This window comes from Oncorhynchus masou, chromosome 27 (genome assembly GCF_036934945.1).
Source record: "Oncorhynchus masou masou isolate Uvic2021 chromosome 27, UVic_Omas_1.1, whole genome shotgun sequence".
Taxonomy (NCBI): Eukaryota; Metazoa; Chordata; class Actinopteri; order Salmoniformes; family Salmonidae; genus Oncorhynchus; species Oncorhynchus masou.
In genome coordinates this window covers 27,742,948-27,765,135 of record NC_088238.1, presented here as the reverse complement: position 1 = coordinate 27,765,135, position 22,188 = coordinate 27,742,948, and the positions used below count along the sequence as shown (strand labels likewise).

At 45.2% G+C, this 22,188-nt stretch overlaps 1 protein-coding gene across 1 annotated transcript in view; it reads right to left on the bottom strand.

Moving 5' to 3' along the window:
- Window positions 1-643: 643 nt before the first annotated feature.
- Window positions 644-22,188, bottom strand: part of LOC135515936 (cadherin-like and PC-esterase domain-containing protein 1) — a 76,060-nt gene continuing 54,515 nt past the window's right edge. The window contains exons 15-21 of the mRNA XM_064939812.1: window positions 8,850-8,967; window positions 8,173-8,309; window positions 5,029-5,249; window positions 4,360-4,461; window positions 4,147-4,234; window positions 3,469-3,615; window positions 644-2,321 (exon numbers count right to left, since the gene is read on the bottom strand). Coding sequence (XP_064795884.1) covers window positions 2,079-2,321; window positions 3,469-3,615; window positions 4,147-4,234; window positions 4,360-4,461; window positions 5,029-5,249; window positions 8,173-8,309; window positions 8,850-8,967 — 1,056 coding nt within the window. The 3' untranslated portion in view covers window positions 644-2,078. The remainder of the gene's footprint in view (window positions 2,322-3,468; window positions 3,616-4,146; window positions 4,235-4,359; window positions 4,462-5,028; window positions 5,250-8,172; window positions 8,310-8,849; window positions 8,968-22,188) is intronic.

The following is a 22,188-nucleotide window of genomic DNA, read 5'->3' as shown; positions in this document are numbered from 1 at the left end:
CTGGAGTAAGGCTCTAACATTACGCTGACCTCAAACACGTTTTAGGCCTGCATTTAAATCTACATTCGTTTTACTTCTCGATCGTGTTGCTCGATCTCTGCCTTGATCACACGGTGGGTAGGGTGATTGGATGTGTCGGATTAGCGGGACATGACTGCAAAGAGGAGTCAGACAGGGCACATTACGCGCAAGACGGAGTTAAACTACATTACACCGACAACCATTTTATTATAGCACAGTTGTAGCCTAATTGAACATTTGTCTCCCTAATTATGTCCTTCTAAACCAGGTGACCCATGTATAGGCCTATGCGGGACAATAAATAATGATCAAACTCTGGTCTTGATGGCACGAAGGAAATTACAAAACGAAGAAGGAAAACAAGAGCGCGCCTCTGCCCATCTTCCTCAGAGCGTCACACGGCTTCATACGTCTGCATGGTTGAATTGGGATGATGACTGTAAAAGGATTTGTCTAATACTGTGCGCAAACAGCATGTACAGGCTTATCCTCATGTTGTGCACAACTTAAAGAGGAAATATGCGATGCCAACATCCTAATTGTTTATAAGCTAGGGCTTTGTGGAACTTTCAAAACACAGTTTCATGCTTTCAGAACATAGTTCGAGGACACAAAGTTTAGTTAAGAAAATATATATTTTAATGTGAGAATATTGTATCGGAATAACTCTTATATGTACCATCTGGAAACACAAAGCTGAAGTTAGTGCCATTTGAAGATACATGTTCTTTAATAATAAATTAATAGTGTTGATAATATTTAGTATGAGGAAAATATGTCTTTCTGTTTTTTTCCCTTCAGTTTTCCTTCAAATTCACTGAATCAAATGATTAGGTTTGCTATCAATGTTCCCATAGGACCACTAAACAGAGCTAAGCAGGTCGTCTCCACTCCTGTGCTTGTGCATGTGTTTGTGGCTATCTGTTTCAATTACCTTCATCTTCACCAGCTCAGTTCCCTCCATAAAAAATGATCAGAGGACAGATCAGACAATATATATATAGATCCATAGCATACATTACACCAGTCCTTCATTAGCATGTCAACAATATGCTGCATGTAAAACATTATACACTGATTATCAACATTATGGGCACGAATAAACAGATGTAGAAATATAAGAAAATCCTACATAAGACATTCGCTTGAAGAATTGCTCAGCTTTCGTCATATCTTTGGCATAGAATAGGTTGTGGTGTCCACAGAACAGGCGGATGGATGAGGAACTGTATATGAGGAGGAATAGCTGTATATCCAGAAGTCCCTCCAATGGCGAGAGATCGGCTTTCCTGATGCATCAAAGGCATCAAAGGCACACATCAAAAGTGGTTCTCGAACCTCTCCTCGGGGACCCCCAGACGTTTCAACAATGTTGTTGTAGCCCTAAACTAGCTCACCTGATTAGTTGACAAGTTGAATCTGAGTCAGGTGTGCTAGCTCTGGAATACATCAAACACATGGAATTGCCGGGGATACACGAGGAGAGGATTGAGAACCAATGCTGTGCAACATTTCCACAACTATAGAACTATACAATTGTAAAGGTTTGTGCTGGAGCGTTGAGGGAGCATTGTCAGTTGGTTGGGGGGCAAGGCTTACATGTGGGATGTACACACGACACACTCCTTCAACAGTCACTCTCACTCTGCTCTTTATTATTTCTCCAGCTGCTTCCCTTGTCTTTTGGTATTAGGCCAGCGATCCCCCTCTTCGACCATCTGGAAACCTCTACCTAGCAGAGGCAGCAGTCACATGACAGGGGGCCCAGTGTGTGGGCCAATCAGAGGAGGTCTGTGTGACAGACAGTGGTGATGTCTGTCACACGGCTGACCAGTCAGGACTCTCCTGTTACTCCAGCACTTCCTGGACGGAATGACCTCTAATTTCTTTTAGAGAGATGCTTGTATGGATACGCACGCACGTACGCATGCACGTACGCACGCACGTACGCACGCACGCACGTACGCACGCACGTACACACACGCACGTACACACACACACACGTTAGCAAGCAAGGACACAAGTACACACACAGTCAGTGGTGGTGAGGGGTGGGTCTAGTTTCCCGTGTCTCTCACACACAGTCTGCTCAGCAGGATCTGCGAGTACACCTGGTTCACCGCTCCTCTCACGTTATAGGTGGAGGAGTTAGACCCCGCCCACTGGTCTTGGTGCTGCAGGGTGGGCTGATCACTGAACCCGGTTCCAGTTCCACTGGTTCTGGTTCCAGGTTCCTCGCCGTGTCGAAGGAGCTTCATCTTCCTGTGTAGCGGAGCCTTGGAGAACGACAGCTTTTCAACCTTCAAGGAACACAGCAAGGAGAACCACGTCAACACCTCACCTCTAACACAACATCTACCTACTGACATTATACTGTAACTAGGTAACTAGACCATGGCCAGAGCTTGTACTACCGGAGGCTAGCTAACGTTGCCTGGGGTGTCACGGAACAGAACAGAGCGCAAACCCATCGTCACAGTCTGGAGCTCCTTTAATATAAACCACACTGGAACAATCCAAGCCTGACCTAAATCCTGACATAACAGAAACCCTGTCCATCCCCTCAGAGGCTTGGGTTCGACATAACTACACTCATGGATCCCATACACCTTCTGGCTTCCTTATGGGAAATCCTGTTGTCACTTAAGACCCATATGAACTGGGAGGGGCGGGGGTATGGAGGTGGGCACATGCCCTCGTATATATGACCGTAACCACTTCACAAGCGCCCTGGGGCCCAGCTGCTACCAACGTGGAGCTTTACTGCCCAATAAAACCCGGCCTAACGGCTAATTACTGATTAACCGATCCATGGGACAATTTTATAGCTGAATTAAAACAAGTGACTGTTCTTTATAAAGGGAGTTGGAGAGGGGGCAGAACGGGATTGTGTGTGTGTGTGTGTGTGTGTGTGTGTGTGTGTGTGTGGTACAGCAGTATTTCCTTCTAGAAAGCTCCCTGACATGGAGGGGGATTGTTTAATCAAGAGGGCATAAGAACCGATTTCCTCTAGGCCCAGAAAATGGCAGTTCAGCATTTGGATCTACCGTAAGGTTAAATCCTAGGATTATTTAAGCCCAAAGATTCCCTCCTGGTAAGTCGGCGTGGGCGCAAACATAGCAAGTATCCATCATGAAGTTATTTCAGATATTACAGTCGGAGAGGGAGTCCATGGGGAAAGAGCTTGCTGTGGATCTAGCTGTGCTCCCTGGTCACTGAAGTTTAGACAAACCATTAGTTATAATTGGTATCAATTACTGTATCCAGAGAGAAACATGCAATACCTGTGTTAAAGTGTTGGTAACATTGTGCTGTGATTTGAATAACTGACTAGGATGTAACCAAATCCTGAGAATTAATATAAACTACGATAAACAAAAGGAACATGCTGAATTTCAATAAGGGTGTGGCAAGAACTTGGAGTGGAGGCGGGATGAGAGGGGTTACCTCGTGAAAATGGCAGGCGCACCGTCCCTGCAGGAACTCTTTGTAGCGGCCCATGGTGACACTGAATGTGTCTATGACCTCATACCCATAGTGCTTTGCGGTGGTGATGATGATGCTGTTCTCTCTGTACAGCTCCTGTACTCCTCTCTGGGCAAGTTAAAGTAAGACAACAAAGAAGTAATCGCTACTCAACACAAGGAAAAACTTAAAACACTCACATTGGGAGCCGTATCGTAGCCATAACATTTTTGTACAGTTCCCGGAGGCCCCTATTGCAACACGCCTGAAATATAACTGACCTTTGAATTGAATTAGTTGTATTGCTGTTGAACAGGTGCCCATTGCTGATGTTGGACCAGTCAGCATGTTGGAAGCCATGGACTATTAGCCAATAATGTATTTAAAAAAAAAAAATACACATGGCACGGGCAAAGGGCTATCCACCAGGTGACTAAGCACTGCCTTTTAAAAACTTTAACAGATAAGCAGTAATGTGAACAGCATGGAAAAAATAATTAAGAGTGAAGAGAGAAGCTGAGGGGAAAGAGAGAGAGAGAGGGGAAGAATGAGAGAGAAAGTGATAGAGAGAGAGAAACAGATCAGTCAAACAGAGAAAAGAGTAGAGGAGGAGACACCAAGAGGGAAACTGAACGCACACAAACAGGAGGATGGACCTACCAGTGAGAGAGAGCGGATGCCATCCACAGGGAGATGGAAGCCCATGCCCAGAGACTTCACCACCACCATGATATCCTGTAGCCCTTCCCTGGAGGAGAGAAATGGGTAATGAGGTCTATTCTTGGCCAGTGAATAGATTTAATTAAGCAGTTGCTTATTCCTGAACGGTCAGGAAGGGAGTTTGGCACGGAGTGTATGCATCAGTGGGTTTACCTCTCCAGCACTTCTCTCATGATCCTTAGGTGGTTGGTGTTGAGCCACTGGACACCTCCTGCCACCAGCACAGTCTGACGGGAGTTCTCCAAGGGTCGCGACCTTCGGAGGGGATCAAAGGTCAAAAAGACATTAGCTCGCCAGTAGGACTATGTCTATTGAACAGGCATAGGCACACATGCTGACAACACACTACTGCTTTCACACACACACACACACACACACACACACACACACACACACACACACACACACACACACACACACACACACACACACACACACACACACACACACACCACCTGCTCAGCATATCCTTCAGTAGTCACATCCAAAGCAGAGTGCGGTCCCAGAGAGAGAGTCGTGGTTGGGAGACCTGCTGTGTTAAATTACACTGTGACACGACTCCTAACACATGACTCTTAAACGCAGCCCCCGGCACTTTGATCACAGCAACTGATTAAGGCTCCCTCTCCATATGGGGGGACAGGCCTTCAAATGTTTATGGGAGCTAAGAGCCAAAATGGCTTCTACATACATATGGTTTATTGATGTCAATCTAACAGCTGATGAGTAGACTGCAGTGATTACAGGACATACTGTAGTGCAGCAGGGGTGGTAACGCCCACTCTCATCCATCCACCCACACAGACTCCCCCTCTCCTTCACCTCAGTATGAGCTGTTCCAGGGCCCTCTGGAAGGTGGGTCTGTGGCTCTGCTCCAGCCAGAACTGGGGGTAGTAGGAGTAGGAGACGTGTGTGTGTCCCTGATTGACGTTGCGATAGACCAGGCTGTCGTGGGCCTTGCCCCAGTCCTCCAGACTAGAGTTGACCCGCTCCATCAGGAAGTACATCATCCCCCGGTTAGTGGAGTCACCTATGAACATTACCTGAGTGGCAAGAATAATGGTTTTGACTTGACAGGATCGAGAACACCTGGGTTGTATTCATTAGGACACACCGTAGAAAAACGTACCAAAGTGTTTTGGAGCAGAAAACAAAATGAACATTTCTTATCAGCCCATTTCTTTGGTTTCCTGCCTTCATTGAATTTGCACTTCAAAATGATTTCATTGTAGTTGACTGGCATGTACTTAAATATATAACTGCTGACCTTTATGGCTGACTGCAGCATTGCCAAAATGTGAACACATGAAAGGCAAATCCCACTAGGCACACTGGTTGAATCAACCAGTGGAAGAGTGGAAGAGACGTTGAATTGACATCTGTGCCCAGTGGGATGCTTCTATTGCGACCAATCCACATAACACAATATGACATATCAAAAGTGTCCAAGTCAGTTTCCAGCTAAGCCAATCAGAGTGTGTGAAAGAGCCTTTTCAAACACAGAACAGAGCCAAAACAGATGGACTGTAGTTTAGGTGGCAAACATCTCATCTTTGTGAAAAGCTTCTGATTGTCCAAATCTATTGATGAGAAAATGGGGAAGTCCAGAGAAACGTAACAAACACGACATCTGGAGCAAACTGACGTAACTCGTAACTCATGCATCAAATCACTATTGATACAGATCCATATTAAAGTCTCCTGTCAGAAACAGTCAAGAGTTCAAACGTGAAAAGCCAAAGGTGTAGACTGGGTAGGGTTTGTGAGGACAGGAAGTTGAGAGGCTTTATTACAATTAGCTGCAATGTGAGCTAAAGTGGCTAAAGCCCCAAACTGACCTCTGACCTGGAAGTAACTGGCAAGTCTTTCACAAACTACCCACATTCACCAGAGACAGCTTTCATTAAACCACTATCCACATTCCCTAGAGAGATTTGACTAAGCCTATAGAAAGCCCTAGGACTGTAATACCTACTATGGCTCTAAGGCAGTGGTATTCAAAGCCGGGGTCGCAAACTGCAGTGGGGTCGCCAAAATGTTTGTTTTTTTAGGAACAATAATTAAGAGTACAGATTGTTGTATGGGGCAATACACAAACATTTTTGAGAATGACAATTTGAACGATGCAATTTTATTGCGTAAATGTGTTTACTGGTTTCCTTTCATTTGGATAAAATATGAAAATGCAATGAATCAAAGGTTATTTTGTTGATGTAAAAATCTAAATTGACAAATTTTAAGGTTGTGTCATTAGATTTGGGGTGGGAGCGCAATAAATTATTGGGAAAGAATTGGGGTCCCCAGAAATTCTGCCAGACAAAATGGGGCTCCCAGAAATTCTACCAAACAAAATGAGGGCCCCAGAGTCCCCGCTAAAAAACTTTAAATAAGATATATACCTATTATGCCTTATATATTTCCCGGGTTGGTTTAATGGCTTTACGTCCCTGAGGGCCGCTCCGTACTGTGACACTAGTGCAGCAAACTACATGCCCTCCCATTAGCATTACTGGAGGATTTGAACTAAAGGCTAAGACTTTAGTTCATACAGTTTTCTGCTTCTGTCCCTCCACCACTCATCCTGTCCTCAGCTCTGCCAACCCCCGCTGGGTTTACAGACCTATTCATACAGCGTCACATAAACCCCACTCTCCCACCTCAGAGGCATCATACCATAGCCTACCTCATCTACCCTCTCCACCTGGCTTCAATGAGAGGGAGAGAGCGAGAGAGAAAAAGAAAAACAGAGATGTTTGAGGGATGGCTTAGCCATCAAATTAACTTACTAGGGAAATGTGCTAGACACTGCCTTGTCTTGTTACCTTACATGATCATCTCTGGTCCATCTTTAGACCAGATGCATGCTGGTTAGCGTAGTCTTAACACACATAACTGTCCACACCTTTCTCACACAATGCTGACCAAGCACACTCTAAAGAGCCTGACCAGTACAGCTGGCTTCCATATCATTATGTTATCCCCTGTGCAATATCTCTCACAAACATAGACATAGTGTGTGTGTGTGTGTGTGTGTGCACACATGCGAAAGTTTTATGCATGTGGAAAATATTATCACTCTCACTGAATCTGTCGGCGCTGCTGTCTGTCTGGATCCATGTGTCGTCTTTTATGACTCAGCTGGAGGGCCTTGTTAGCGCCTAGTTAGCACCCAGTTAGCGCCCGCTGCTAACCAGCTCCACCTACCTCCCGCTTTTGGGGAACAAGCTCATTTCTAATCTGTACTGTTAGTAGATTGTGGGACAGTAACCTGAGAAGAGAGCTAGCTAGGGACATGAGAGCAGTGCCTGAACTCATGGACTATGGACATACACTGCTTGTCGAACATCTCATTCCAAAATCATGGGCATTAATATGGAGTTGGTTCCCCCTTTGCTGCTATAACAGCCTCTTCTGGGAAGGCTTGCCACTAGATGTTGGAACATTGCTGTGGGGACTTGCTTCCATTCAGCCACAAGAGCATTAGTGAGGTTGAGGAATGATGTTGGGTGATTAGGCCTGGCTTGAAGTCTGCGTTCAAATTCATTCCAAAGGTGTTCGATGGGTTTGAGATCAGGGCTCTGTGCAGGCCAGTCAAGTTCTTTGACACTGCTCTGGACAAACCATTCTGTATGGACCTAGTTTTGTGCACGGGGCATTGTCATGCTGAAACAGGAAAGGGCCTTCTCCAAACTTTTGCCACAAAGTTAGAATCACAGACTCATCTAGAATGTCATTGTATGCTATAGCGAGAACAGAGAACAAGTTTCCACTGCTCCAGAGTCGAATGGCGGCGAGCTTTACACCACTCCAGCCGACGCTTGGTATTGCACATGGTGATCTTAGACTAGTGTGTGAATTTGCAGTTAAAAAATGTATTATAATTATGTTCTGGCCCCACGACCATCCACCTTGACAAAAATCACCCCACTGATGAATTTAGTTGCCTACCCTTGCCTTAGGGCTTACCTTCCTGTACATCATGCAGTCCTGCAGCTGGGGGAGGTCCAGCAAGGGGTGGTAACAGCCCTCGGGTTGCCAGGCAACCTCTCTCCAGTCACAGGTCCGGTTGTCGGCACAGCTGAGGCAAGGAACCACCCAACGACCTGGGGAGAGGAAAAGAGAGGGAAGGAAAGAAATGAAGAGGCAATCAGACAACCAGAAGTGAATGAAGTGGTTAATTGTTCCTGCTCCAAAAAAACACATCTGTATTCATTAATAAACTATCTCCATTAACAACATCTAGACAGATTTTTCACAACTCTCACACATTGTGAGAGTTATAATTCTTCACAGACACGTCACATTGCTCTCCCTGCTGACATTTATTCTCTGCCCTGCAGGGTAGGATATTGGATTTAATAGCTGAGTTTAACATCTGACCTTTTGCACTTCAATCAAAGGGCAGAGTGTGTTGGCCGCTTAAATCAGCCTTGTACAGATACACACACAGCAGGGTTTCATATGGACATCTGGGCACGTATGCATAACATTTCAGAGCGATGAGAATTATTTCTAAGTAGAACATTTCTGAGGATCCTGTAGTAAAATATTTTTTCTGACAGCAATTCATAAAGCCTTTCAGCTATGTAGGAAATTTAATCTATAAAAACAATGTGAAGTGATATCTTTGATGGGGGACAGACCTGGTACATCCCCAGAGATGCAGGGCCGAGTTGGGGCCTGGGGCTCGCCTGGAGAGAGTGGCCCAGGGAGTGGCTCCAAACCACAGGGCTGATCTGGTTGCACCACCAGGCCACAGTCCTGCGTAGACACAGGGTGAGAGAGAGAGATGAGATTATGAGGAATGGTACTGGGAGGCTGAGGGAACTCCATGTTGAGTTGATGTTGTAGTCTAGTATCCATTCAGTGCTATTGTTGTGGTTTCCATTCAGTGCTATTGTTCTAGTATCCATTCAGTGCTATCGTTCTAGTATCCATTCAGAGCTATTGTTGTGGTTTCCATTCAGAGCTATCATTCTAGAATCCATTCAGTGCTATTATTCCAGAATCCATTCAGTGCTATTGTTGTGGTTTCCATTCAGTGCTATTGTTCTAGTATCCATTCAGTGCTATCATTCTAGTATCCATTCAGTGCTATCATTCTAGTATCCATTCAGTGCTATCATTCTAGTATCCATTCAGTGCTATTGTTCTAGTATCCATTCAGTGCTATCATTCTAGTATCCATTCAGTGCTATTGTTCTAGTATCCATTCAGTGCTATTGTTGTGGTTTCCATTCAGTGCTATTGTTCTAGTATCCATTCAGTGCTATCATTCTAGTATCCATTCAGTGCTATTGTTCTAGTATCCATTCAGTGCTATTGTTGTGGTTTCCATTCAGTGCTATTGTTCTAGTATCCATTCAGTGCTATTGTTCTAGTATCCATTCAGTGCTATCATTCTAGTATCCATTCAGTGCTATTGTTCTAGTATCCATTCAGTGCTATTGTTGTGGTTTCCATTCAGTGCTATTGTTGTGGTTTCCATTCAGTGCTATTGTTCTAGTATCCATTCAGTGCTATCATTCTAGTATCCATTCAGTGCTATTGTTCTAGTATCCATTCAGTGCTATCATTCTAGTATCCATTCAGTGCTATTGTTCTAGTATCCATTCAGTGCTATTGTTCTAGTATCCATTCAGTGCTATCATTCTAGTATCCATTCAGTGCTATTGTTCTAGTATCCATTCAGTGCTATTGTTCTAGTATCCATGTTGTCACAATGAAAAACAGTAACGCAAATGGAAGGTTGGGGTAGATTTATGACCATATTAATTCAACAATTCAACTCCTCTGACCATTTATGCAACCATATAGACGATGGAAATCACCATTGTCAAAGGCTTTCATAGCTGTAGTTGTGTACTGATAGGAATGATGTTTTCCCCTCTCTGTTTGAGTTATGGGAGGCAGTTACTGTAAAACCAGTCTCCGACCCCTGAGCCATCCCTGTCTCAATTTGTATTTTATTTAACCCGTAATTACCAGGTAATGGTAATGACCTTTCTGCCATTACCTCACTCACTGTGTTTCCATCTCTCTTTGGGCCCTCTCTTTTCTCACAATCTTTCACTTCTTTACTCAGCTCATTTCTCTCCATCACTCCCTTCTCTCTTCCCTTCGGTATTAGAGAGCTTGGCGGTGGGCGCTGTGTCCCTCTCCTTGAGGGTGGTGGTGGTGGGGGTTCAACTGGTTGGAGGTGAGGGGTCAGAGGTCAAACAAACCTAACCAGATGAATGACAGTGGCCGGGAAGCTACGTATCGCAGGGGCCCCCGTGGGAGCCGCCCGACCGTCTGGCCCTGAGTACAGAGACACCGCCAGGCCCCTCCTCTTATATCGGGCTTGCGGCGCGACTGAACCTCACACACACACAAACATAGATGCCCACCCCCCCACACACACTTACACACATACACTTCCCCTTTCAAAAGGGCCATGAAGAAACTGAACCTCACACACACACACCCACCCACCCTCCCTCTGAGGGTCTTCAGTTCACAGGTCCACACCACATTCCCCACGGCTCCGGCGCAGCTCTCAACAAAGTGCCACAAGACAACTTAACAGGGATTTTCTTGTTCGTACCTGTGCACAGTGTACACGCCACAAACACAGAGGCCCTGGGGTCTGAGGGAGCCGCCTGGGGCCACGGCCCAACCGCCGTTATGGAGGAAACGCACCGCGGCCACCTTTCATCCTTCCCTCCATCCCTCTTCTTAAAACGGACCGGAGAGTCTCGCTGCCACGTAAAAAATATCTTTATATACAGTATATATATTTTCTCTGCCCTTTTTCAATCTTTTTCCCTCTCTTTCTCTCAACGCATATAGACCAGCATTTATCTGATGTCAAGTTCTCTCCCCCCCCCCCCTTAAAAATAATTCTCCAACAGGGAGCTTTAATAGCATCCCCCGACACCAGCCCTCAGTGAAAACCCCTGATTCATGGGCCATCAATTCTCAGCCAGGCTCCCCAATAGGACTCTCCTAACGTCACATTTGGTTAATAAAGTGCTGAAAACCAAGAGATGGTTTGTGGCCACCGAGGGATTAGAGAGCAGTACTTCAGAGGAGAATGTAGTGTGTGTGTGTGGGGGGGGGGGGGGGACTTGGTTATAAGGGTCTGAGTCCAACACTACAGTAATCTGCATTGATCAAAGAGCTATGCTAACCAACCTCGATACAAGGGAGTGCTAATCCCCGACACACACACACACACACACACACAGAGCTAATCCAACCGTGCTCTCCATTAGATCATAGATGCTTGTCTCTGTGCCAAGTGGCCTTGTTAAGACACCACTACCTGCCTTTGTTGGAGCAGACACAAAGGCTGGTCAATCTACCAACTCCAATCCTTCAGGACCAAAAGGACCCTACTCATTAGAGAAGCCAGCTTAGTAGGAAGACAAGTAGGGGTTGAGATCGGAACAAAAAGTTAATTGGGGGAAAAAGGAATAACACACAAAATAATAAATATTTGGGGATATAATAAATATTTGGGGAATTATATGTCTCAAAAGGGTATCAAGTTTTTCCTGTCAATGCGTCACAGTAGGGCAGGAATGCCAGCTGAATCTGGCAAGCAGAGAGGGAGCTCGGATAACGCTCGGCTTGAGAAGTAAACACACCCAGGCATAGGAGTGTACAAACACACACTCCAAAAATCACTCCTCTGAAGATAGGCTCGGTCTAATCCTGAATAAAACAATACAACTGTATAAAACAATGAAGCTATAGGGGAAATCTCTTTCACCTCAGTCTTCATGCCGGGTCTCCCAGTGGTTGTTGGCTGCTGTTGAGACGACAGGCCAATCCCTAGAAAGACTGCTGAAAGACACTGTACGTTCTGACGACAACGCAACAGAGCTCTAGAGTTCCTTCAGGGCAGTTATACTGTAAAGCGCTGGATTCCTCTCCGCAGAGAGTCAATTGTATGGTTATAGGAGAGCTTCAGACTCCCAAAGAACACAGGGGAAATAAAATAAATGAACCAGTAAAAAGTGTTGTAAATATCATCGTCGAAATACAATAGAAATACCAGCCTTGAGCAAAATAACTCTTAGGCTTTACCGGTTTCATTGATCAGTAAAGATCTTCAGAGTAAATGCAATACAGTATATATAATAATGAGAGAGACATTCCGAGGTAACAATTTATAATCTGCTACATTATTAAAGTCCGTTTTTAGGTGGTTGACACAACCTGTTGTGTCAGCTTGAACAGCCACCTTAAAAGCTGGAGTCCTTAATGGTGAAACCGCCACGTCCGTTTGTGATACTACAACAACAAAATAAATTACCGCAAACAACCACCACTGTTTTTCCCCCTCTGACGTTGTCGCACAATATGTACTGCCATTTATTTGTACCATGCTGCGCGACGCTCCTCAGTACGTCAACAAAAACAGTGACAACGGGTGTGAGGCGGCCTGTGACCCTATTTCCCCCTAATGCAGATTCCATCTGAGGCCCTTTATGCTCATACCCTTATACGGGTTGAAAATGGCAGATTCGGGCAATTGATAAGCGCCTAAATTGGAACGCAGTGGCTGTACAGTAACATGCTATAAATGACTTCAGACCTCAGGCTCTGCGCGTCACAGCGCTGTATGGGTTTTGACTGACAGCCATTCTGAACTTGAGCACAGAGCGCGACAAGAGGTTCCCTCCCATCCCTCCTGCTAATTGGGCAACTCTTGCCAAAATGTTGTCGTCTGAGTGAGGGAAATGCTGTAAATTAAGAGGACTCGTTGTATTTTTAAAGACGTTGAGGATTATAATAAATACCGATTTAATGTCATACAAGCAAGCCAAACACCTGTGAGTCCAAATGTGCACTTCACATTTCCATATCATAAAACTAACATTTAACGTGTTTATGACCACTACGAGATGACCTGACGTCATACCCTGGGTTGTTCCGAACAGAATGCACACATGACAAAATTACGATCTGTTTCTCTGAATTGACCTCTGAAAGCCTGGTAATTTATAATTTAGCTAGTCATATTAGCAACAGAACAAGCATTCACATGATGCCCACCTGACCCAGTTTGAAATAAAAAATGGGCTGTTTTTAGATTGGGTATACAACAACAGTAATTGTGTGATGGAGGGGATGCAGGGCAGTGTTCCAAACAAAACAACAACAAGTGTGCTTGCTCTAGTTCCTCAAAGGCACGGCTAGGAGAGATAAAAAAAAAGCACCTTATAGTTAGTTGAAGACTCTTCTTTGAGATAAAAGTGTATTGAAATGACTTAGGAACTGTGCACACGTTGAAGAGGTGTGTGTCCACTTGGAGACACCAGTTAGTCCTCTCACTCAAACCCAAACTCTTATGTTGCATCTACCCGACGTTAGTGAATGTATCCAGAGTGTTTTCAGATTTCGTTAATCAATAAATGTGTCCAAAGTACAGTAAATGTAAAATGCACATACAATCAACAGTGAAATGTTTGGATTCAGTCTTGGTGAACTGTTGTGTCCTCAATGTTGGTCTAATCACTTTCCCATAACCTCAAACCTGATCCCTTTCAAATGCTACCATGGTTAGGCATATGCTTTTCATATTTCTCCTGTAAGAAACATTTCAATATAGGCCTATCCATATAGGCCAATTCCCATGACTGTAAAGGGTTAAAGAGCATTTCATATAATCTGTCATCAATAGGATTTGATCAGATGCTACTAGGTTGTAATCCTGTCTGTCACGCTTGGGGCTAAACCCTCGATTTCCATAGGTCTTTCTGGGCTCCCCACCATATCCCAACAACAGAAGGAAAACACTAAATGGCCACGTAGACAAGTATTCTCTGGCAGACTAGTTGTTTTCTTGCCCTAAAAACTGCACAACATCCATTTTTGTCAAATCGTGTGTATTGTATTGGCTTTTGTTATTCGTTTCTTGTGAGAGAGGGGAAAAGAACGAAAGGGTAGAGTATTTTCTGGCTAGAATACTGTTTTCACTTCTACCAGAGTTGAAGTATATACGCCATGCATTTCATAAATGTCGACATGTTAACAAGACTGCTGCCTGCGATCTGAGGAAATGTTATTTTAGTTCTTGTGGGAAAATTACATTTTACTCTCCGGTGTGGGAATGAATGGGAGGAGGGAGTTCGGGAGGACGAGTGAAAGAGTGGAATATTCAACCCATTAGAGAATGACACACACACACACACACACACACACACACACACACACACACACACACACACACACACACACACACACACACACACACACACACACACACACACACACACACACACACACACACACACACACACACCCCTGTATTGCTTACTACTTCCCTAAGCATGCATCTGATCAAACCAGCCTCTCTGATGCACCGTAGCCCTCACAAACCATTGGCTGTCCAATCAAAATTAATCACTGGTCACTATGTAACTGTTGAACACGGACATGGTCTTGAAGACATAAACAACCCTTGTTAGAGTGACATTGATTAGACCATAGGGATAGACCATAAACCATGGAATGGGTTCCCCTTCAGTCATTACATCACCAAGTCATTATTGCAGACAGATACAGATACAGTGACCAAGAACCACACCACAGAATGTGGGAGGATGCAGGTTCCACTAGGTTCCCTCCAGGGCCCTGGGTGTTCATGTCTACCACCCTCTGAGCTTCCCAGATGTCTTCTGATCGCACTCCCAGTGGTCCAAGCAGAAGAGAGGAATCCCACCGCGAGTCACGCATGGAAGAGGACTATCAAAGAATTATGGGATGAATATAAACAAGTTTGTCATATCATGTGATTGTAATGACAGGGAAAATTGCTGTGGGACATGGTAGAGAAAAAGCCGGACTTCTGAGAAGTTTGTTGTGTGTACACCAGTCTCCAGCCACTCTAAACATCAAAGTAGAGCTTATAAAAATGTCTAGCAAAATCCCAAAGGAGATACGGGATATTGCATGAATAGGGCTATGCGATTAGGAGATCATCACGCGCACACACACACACACACACACACACAGCAGTATAACAGTCTTTCAGAATGCATACAGTCAGCCATCAGATAAGAGTTCTTTATTACACACAGAGGAAATGAGAAGAGTTCTGAACTGACAGCTCTAACGCTCAGACCTCTACCCCAGAACCACAGAGGAGCTGCCGCAACATGATACACACACAAACACACATTTATTACCACACACACATCCTTATCAATCAGTGAACCTCTAACCCACACACACACACACACACACACACACACACACACACACACACACACACACACACACACACACACACACACACACACACACACACACACACACACACTTCTCCTGCTTTCCTCCTCTCATCAAGGGGCAGTGGGCTCAATGGGCTTTTCCTGGTTAATTAAAGGTTCAATAAACAATACAAGCGAGTAATACCTGTACAATGCGTCACACTGGAACGTATGAACAAACGTATACAACAAAATCATGATAGAAGACATGAAGACCTTTTGATAGGAAGTCCTATGATGGCACTATGAAGTACATGAGACAGAGTGCCAAGTCAAAAGGGGAAAGAAACCCAGCCAGATCCATGAGAAAACAATGGTCAGCCAATCTGGAATGTGTCTGCCACACAGCGATATCCACACTGCCAAATGTTCAATCACTTGCAGCTCACAAGAACTTTCCCAGCCTCTCAGCGCAGCCAGTGTAAGATATGTACACAGATTCCTACAAGTACAATCTCAATTGCGCCAGAATGTTGCGGATTTTAATTCATGAAATTTCACGGGGGATAACAAAAAAACTGTTTCAATTCCATGCATTATGTTTCTATGGGAAAACAATGACTTCCCCAACTAGGTTGTTCATCTATATCCAATCCCAACTCTCAGCCTGAAAGCGCTCTGTTCATGGAGAAACTTTGAACCATCAGAGGAGACTTTACTACCAATCACATAATACATATAATGACGGTGTGGTCATTTCAAGTGCGTTGTAACCATACAGTCCTTCCTCCACATCCACAACCATGATGTAACCTGGCAACAGAGTGACCTCTGGAAACCGCAGGCTGAGTTGACCAGTCCCTATGACCGTGTAAAGATCATCAGAGCATGAGTAGCTAAAGCTAATATGAGAGTTAGCCACAAACACTAGCCCGTACTAAGTGAAATGGAGCCATGAGAGTGCTATAGATCCACTGCAGTGAGGATCAGAACTGGAGAACCTGGGAAACATACAACAAGAGTCCAGGCCAGGACTGAGTCATCCCAACCCAACCCCAGAGGTTCAACAAGGGTTTGTTTGTGTCCGGTATTAAACTTAAATCTGGTATTGTACTGGTTTTCTGGGACTCAGATCTGGCCAATGGAAGGTTAGGCAGTGCAGTTCTTATAGGGAGTCCATTGCGAGCTTTGTTTTTGTTAGGAGCGCGCAGAGAAAGACACAGAGAGACAAAGACGGGAACAGAGAGACCAAGAAATCGAGATGGAGAGACAGGAACAAAGGCACAGGGACAAAGACGGAGAGAAAGAGGACTAAAGTGATTGAGAAGTCTTGGTAAGCCCAGAATCTTAGTGAGCCAGTCAGTCAGTAGTAGACATCCCAAACTCAGTGAACGACGTCGTCATGGCAGGAGAGCCAAAGTAACAGTGACTGGTGGAATATTCGGTGGATAATGGTAGTTATTGCAACATGCACCCATAATTGGCCTGCCGGCGAACACAAACGAGAGACGCAGGGGCAGGAATCACTTAAATGGAACCCCTGATTGGGAGCGAGCGTAGAGCTGCATTTACTAGATCATACACCCCCTTTTCTCTTTTTAACAGAGCCCACTACTCATGCCAGAAGCCGGATAAAGTCCCAACCACATCTGTAAAGGTTTAATAGCAGTAGGATTGTTTTTACCGTTCCAAATCAAGGTGTACAGATCTGCACTTAACAGAGTCGGGAGTGTATATGGGAAATATTTCCTATAAGGTGGAGTTACTACACTGATTGAGTGATGATTAAAAGGTGGAAACAGAGACTTGTGGACAATTGGAGGGAATATGCAGCGGTGTTATTCATATTTGGGTGATCCTCGGTGTGATTGCCAGGGCTATGCCTGCTGCTGAACAGTATTCCACAGTCCACACCGTCACATTGGACATGCTTGACATTACCATAGCAACATGTAAAAGCAAAAGAGCAATGTTTACGCGTTGGTGAGAGGGAGGCTTTTCTTGGCACACGCAGGGCCTAAACACTCCATCACTGTCTAAGACCTCAGATATTCCTTTATAAGCAAACGTTCTGAAATATGTACTGTTATTTTTTGTGATAGTAAATAGTATTTTACAATATTTATTGATTTGTGTACATGCTAGATATTGGAGCTTGTGTATGTTCATAGTAACGAGAGCTACAGGTTTTGGCGAGTCAAAGTGAGACAATTCATTCGTAAGTTGTTGACTGGTTAAATTAGGTTGTCATGGGCTCCATTTTCATTGGGATAGAACACACACAGAAACAAATGCATACATTTCCTATAACCGATTTATGACATGGTTTATTGGGCCTTTGGAGGAACCGCTGGACTCGGCTCCGGGGGGAAGGGGGTGGGGGGCAAGGAGGAGAACAGTGGGTTCTGGCAGCGGAACGCCCACACATCCACCCTCTGATCAGAACAACAGTACACAACTCATTACCAGTTTACAATACCACCCAGAAACAATGAGGAAACAGACGCATACAGGAACATATGCAGAGGTGGGGCGGCAAGTAGCCTAGTGGTTAGAGGGTTGGACTAGTAACCGAAAGGTTTGCCAGATCAAATCCCCGAGCTGACAAGGTAAAAATCTGTCGTTCTGCCCCTGAACAAGGCAGGTAACCCACTGTTCCTAGGCCGTCATTGAAAATAAGAATTTGTTCTTAACTGACTTGCCTAGTTAAATAAAGATAAAAAATATGCTTAGGTGTGTGTGCTCAGTGCGAATGAGAGAGAGTGAGAGAGAGGCAGACAGAATTCGAGAGAAACAAGGGGGAGTCAGACGGAGAGAAAGAAAAAGAGTGAGATGGATGCTGAACAAGAGGCTAAGGGAAGAGGGTATGTGAGAGTTATGTCAGCTAATGTACAAGGTGCAAGGCCAAACCAAACACATAGCACAGCTGAAAAACCCATCCTGTGATAGCCTACACTCTCTCTGTGTGTATGCCCACATTTGTGTGCGAACATACATGCATGTTAATACGCTTGTTAATGTGCCTTAAAACTCAAGAGTGTTTTCCCATGTGATAATGTGCCTTAAACTGCACAAGTCACTCTCCCTGCCAACATAATCCACACATTTTAACATTATGGTTTCCCTCCACTATGAGCTGGCCTCACTTCTCCTCAGATGTCATTCCCATTTCCCCGTGCCAGGAACACTGCCAGGGACACCACCGGGAATAACAGCGATCCAGGAGTGACGCCATTAAGCCTAACTGCTCCTTCATGACCAGAGATCTGTCATGTCCTCATGACAACCATCCTCATTTAACTGTGTAACAGCAAGGAGGCCCATGCATTGATCCAGAGGGGAAACAGGGGAAAGAGAAATAGTGAGAGAGTGATGGAGCGAGAGAAAGAGCGTGAGAGGAACAGTGGGGTGAGAGAAGAGGGAAGACAGAGGGTTGTGTTTGTTCCTGGACGATGACGTTAGGAAAGTTCCGGTTTCGGGAATCCTGTGGTTGTCAGGTAAGCGATATTCCCAAGTCAGGATATTCCCTCATAGACAGGTGCTGTGAGAGTTGGAGGAGCGGGAAATTAAGTCAGGACAGTGGAAATGTGGGCATTGCCAAGTTTACATAAGTCTTGCTCTCTGGACCTCCATGTGCCCATAGTGTGTGTGTGTGTGTGTGTGTGTGTGTGTGTGTGTGTGTGTGTGTGTGTGTGTGTGTGTGTGTGTGTGTGTGTGTGTGTGTGTGTGTGTGTGTGTGTGTGTGTGTGTGTGTGTGATTGTGTGTGTGTGAGGTAGTAGGTACTGTACCAGTCAAAGGTTTGGACACACTGACCTTATTACAGGGTTTTTCTTTATTTGTCTATTTTCTATATTGTAGAATAATAGTGAACTCATCAAAACTATGAAATAACACATATGGAATAATGTAGTAACCAAGCTTGATGACAGCTTGGCATTCTCTCAACCAGCTTCATGAGGTAGTCACCTGGAATGCATTTCAATTAACAGGTGTGCCTTCTTAAAAGTTAATTAGTGGAATTTCGTTCCTTCTTATTGTGTTTGAGCCAATCAGTTGTGTTGTGACAAGGTGGGGGGTATACAGAAGAGAGCCCGATTTGGTAAAAGACCAAGTCCATATTATGGAAAGAACAACTCAAATAAGCAAAGAGAAACGGAAGTCTGTTACTTTTAGACATGAAGGTAAGTCAATCCGGAAAATTTCAAGAACTTCTCATGATTCTCATGAGGACCGCCACAGGAAAGGAAGACCCAGAGTTACCTCTGCTGCAGAGGATACATTCATTAGAGTTACCAGCCTCAGAAATTGCATCCCAAATAAATGCTTCAGAGTTCAAGTAACAGACACATCTCAACATCAACTTTTCAGAGGAGACCGTGTGAATCAGGCCATCATGGTCGAATTTCTGCAAAGAAACCACTACTAAAGGACACAAATAAGAAAAGGGGACTTGCTTGGGCCAAGAGACACGCGCAATGGACATTAGACCGGTGGAAATCTGTCCTTTGGTCTGATGAGTCCACATTTGAGATTTTTGATTCTAACCGCTGCGTCTTTGTGAGATGCAGAGTAGGTGAACGGATGATCACTGCATGTGTGGTTCCCACGTGAAGCATGGAGGAGGAGGTGTGATGGTGCTTTGCTGGTGACATTGTCTGTGATTTATTTTGCATTCAAGGCACACTTAACCAGCATGGCTACCACAGCATTCTGCAGTGATACGCCATAACATCTGGTTTGTGCTTAGTGGGACTATCATTTGTTTTTCAACAGGACAATGACCCAACACACCTCCATGCTGTGTAAGGGCTATTTGACCAAGAAGGAGAGTGATGGAGAGTGATGGAGTGCTGCATCAGATGACCTGGCCTCTACAATCACCTGACAGTTTGGGATGAGTTGGACCACCGAGTGAAGGAAGAGCAGCTCAGCATATTTGGGAATTCCTTCAAGACTGTTGGAAAAGCATGCCAGGTGGAGCTGGTTGAGAGAATGCCAAGAGTGTGCAAAGCTGTCATCAAGGCAAAGGGTACAACATAGAAAATATTAAAAATAAAGAAAAACCCTTGATTGAGTAGGTGTGTCCAAACTTTTGACTGGTACTGTACCTCTAGTTGCTTCAATCTCTTTCTGTATGTCATCCCCTCTCTGTGCAGACTGTTCGGTTAGAGCAGCTATAGGGAATTATGAGGGGATGACCGCGGGTGTTAACCCCTTGCCCTGAATCACAGACCCCTAAATCATGCCACCCAGACTGGCCCTGTCAAAGGCAAGGAAACACAGCCCTGACACACACGCACGCACGCATGCACACAGAGAGAGAGGGAGAAGATAGAAGACAGAGAAGAGAGGAGGGTTTCAACATACACAGTGTAACAAGGGTCGGGGGGGTGGGGGTCTTCTAACCCAACAAAGTTATTTCCCCCCTAAAAGATAAAAGCACCAAACCATTTAATGAATGTTTCTTAGAATGTCTATCACCCCTCATCGTCTATGACTGATCAAACCAGATCAAACACAACAGCAGCGATTATTTTTATTGGACTGAGGGGGACCAACAGGAGTTTTAATGAGAAGACCCGTCTCCCCCTCTTCACTCCATCTCCCCCCTCCCTCCCCCCCTCCGCTCCAGTATGATAACACGGGAGCGGAGGGAGGGAGCATGAAGTCAGCCATTGTCGGAGAGAAGTGGCACACTCCTGGGCTGAGCGAGGAAGGAGAGAGGTGGAGGGGGGTGGGAGGGGGAGTAACAGAGCCAGCTTCTGTGGATCAGCTCTGGGACTGGGCCTCGGTGGAATTCACAGCTGCAGCACATCAAAGAGCCAGACTCCCACCAAGCCCCCCCTTGACAACAACACCAGGAAATAAATGCTTAGTTTCCCTCTACGAGACGGGATAAGGATAGGTGTGGAGACCAGGTTTGGGAAACTGGGACAGAGCCGCGATCTTGCCTGTGTTGATGGAATGGGAAGTGGAGGAGATGTAGGGAGGGTTGAATGAGACGGTAATGGAATAAACTGAACATGTGTCCAGCCATAACAGTGGACATATAAAGATTTAAATATGTGTGTGGAAGGTTAGTCCTCCTTCTGTAGTAACAGAAAGTGCTCCTGGTTGGACTTTCTCACAGGTGAGTGTACCAGTCCTCATAAGTGAGCCATGGCTGGGTATAGCACACCAGCTTTGTGAAGTCAATACAGACGGAGGATGGGATACGAGACAAGGAAGCTACTCCAGACTATTGGGATCCACCCTCAGTCAGTTTCCCATTCCCACCTGTGGCTATCAACATAGCTAGATAACCAAGCAGCATCAGACAGCCAGACAGCCTGCTGATATGAACACTGAAGCCCTGAGCCTTCACATGATAGCACTTCAAAAGCCCCACATGCAGCATCAATGGAGACCCTGTTCTAGGGCCAAATTCTCCTGCCCCCCATGTAGGATGAGTGGACAATATCTCCCTCATTTGCCATCTCTCTGACCCACGGAGGAAGAGAGTGAACAACTAGAATTTTAGCGGAAGAGGGGAGCAGATGAGATAGTAGTTGTTAGCAGAGCGTGGTTGTCAGTGACATGGAAAGGGGGATACCTTGTCATTTGTACAACTGAATGCAATCAACTGAAATGTGTCTTCCGCATTTAACCCAACCTCTGAATCAGAGAGGTGCGGCGGTGGCGGGGAGGGGGGGGGGGGGCTGCCTTAATCGACATCTACGTCTTCGGCGCCCGGGGAACAGTGGGTTAACTACCTTCCTCATGGGCAGAACGACAGAT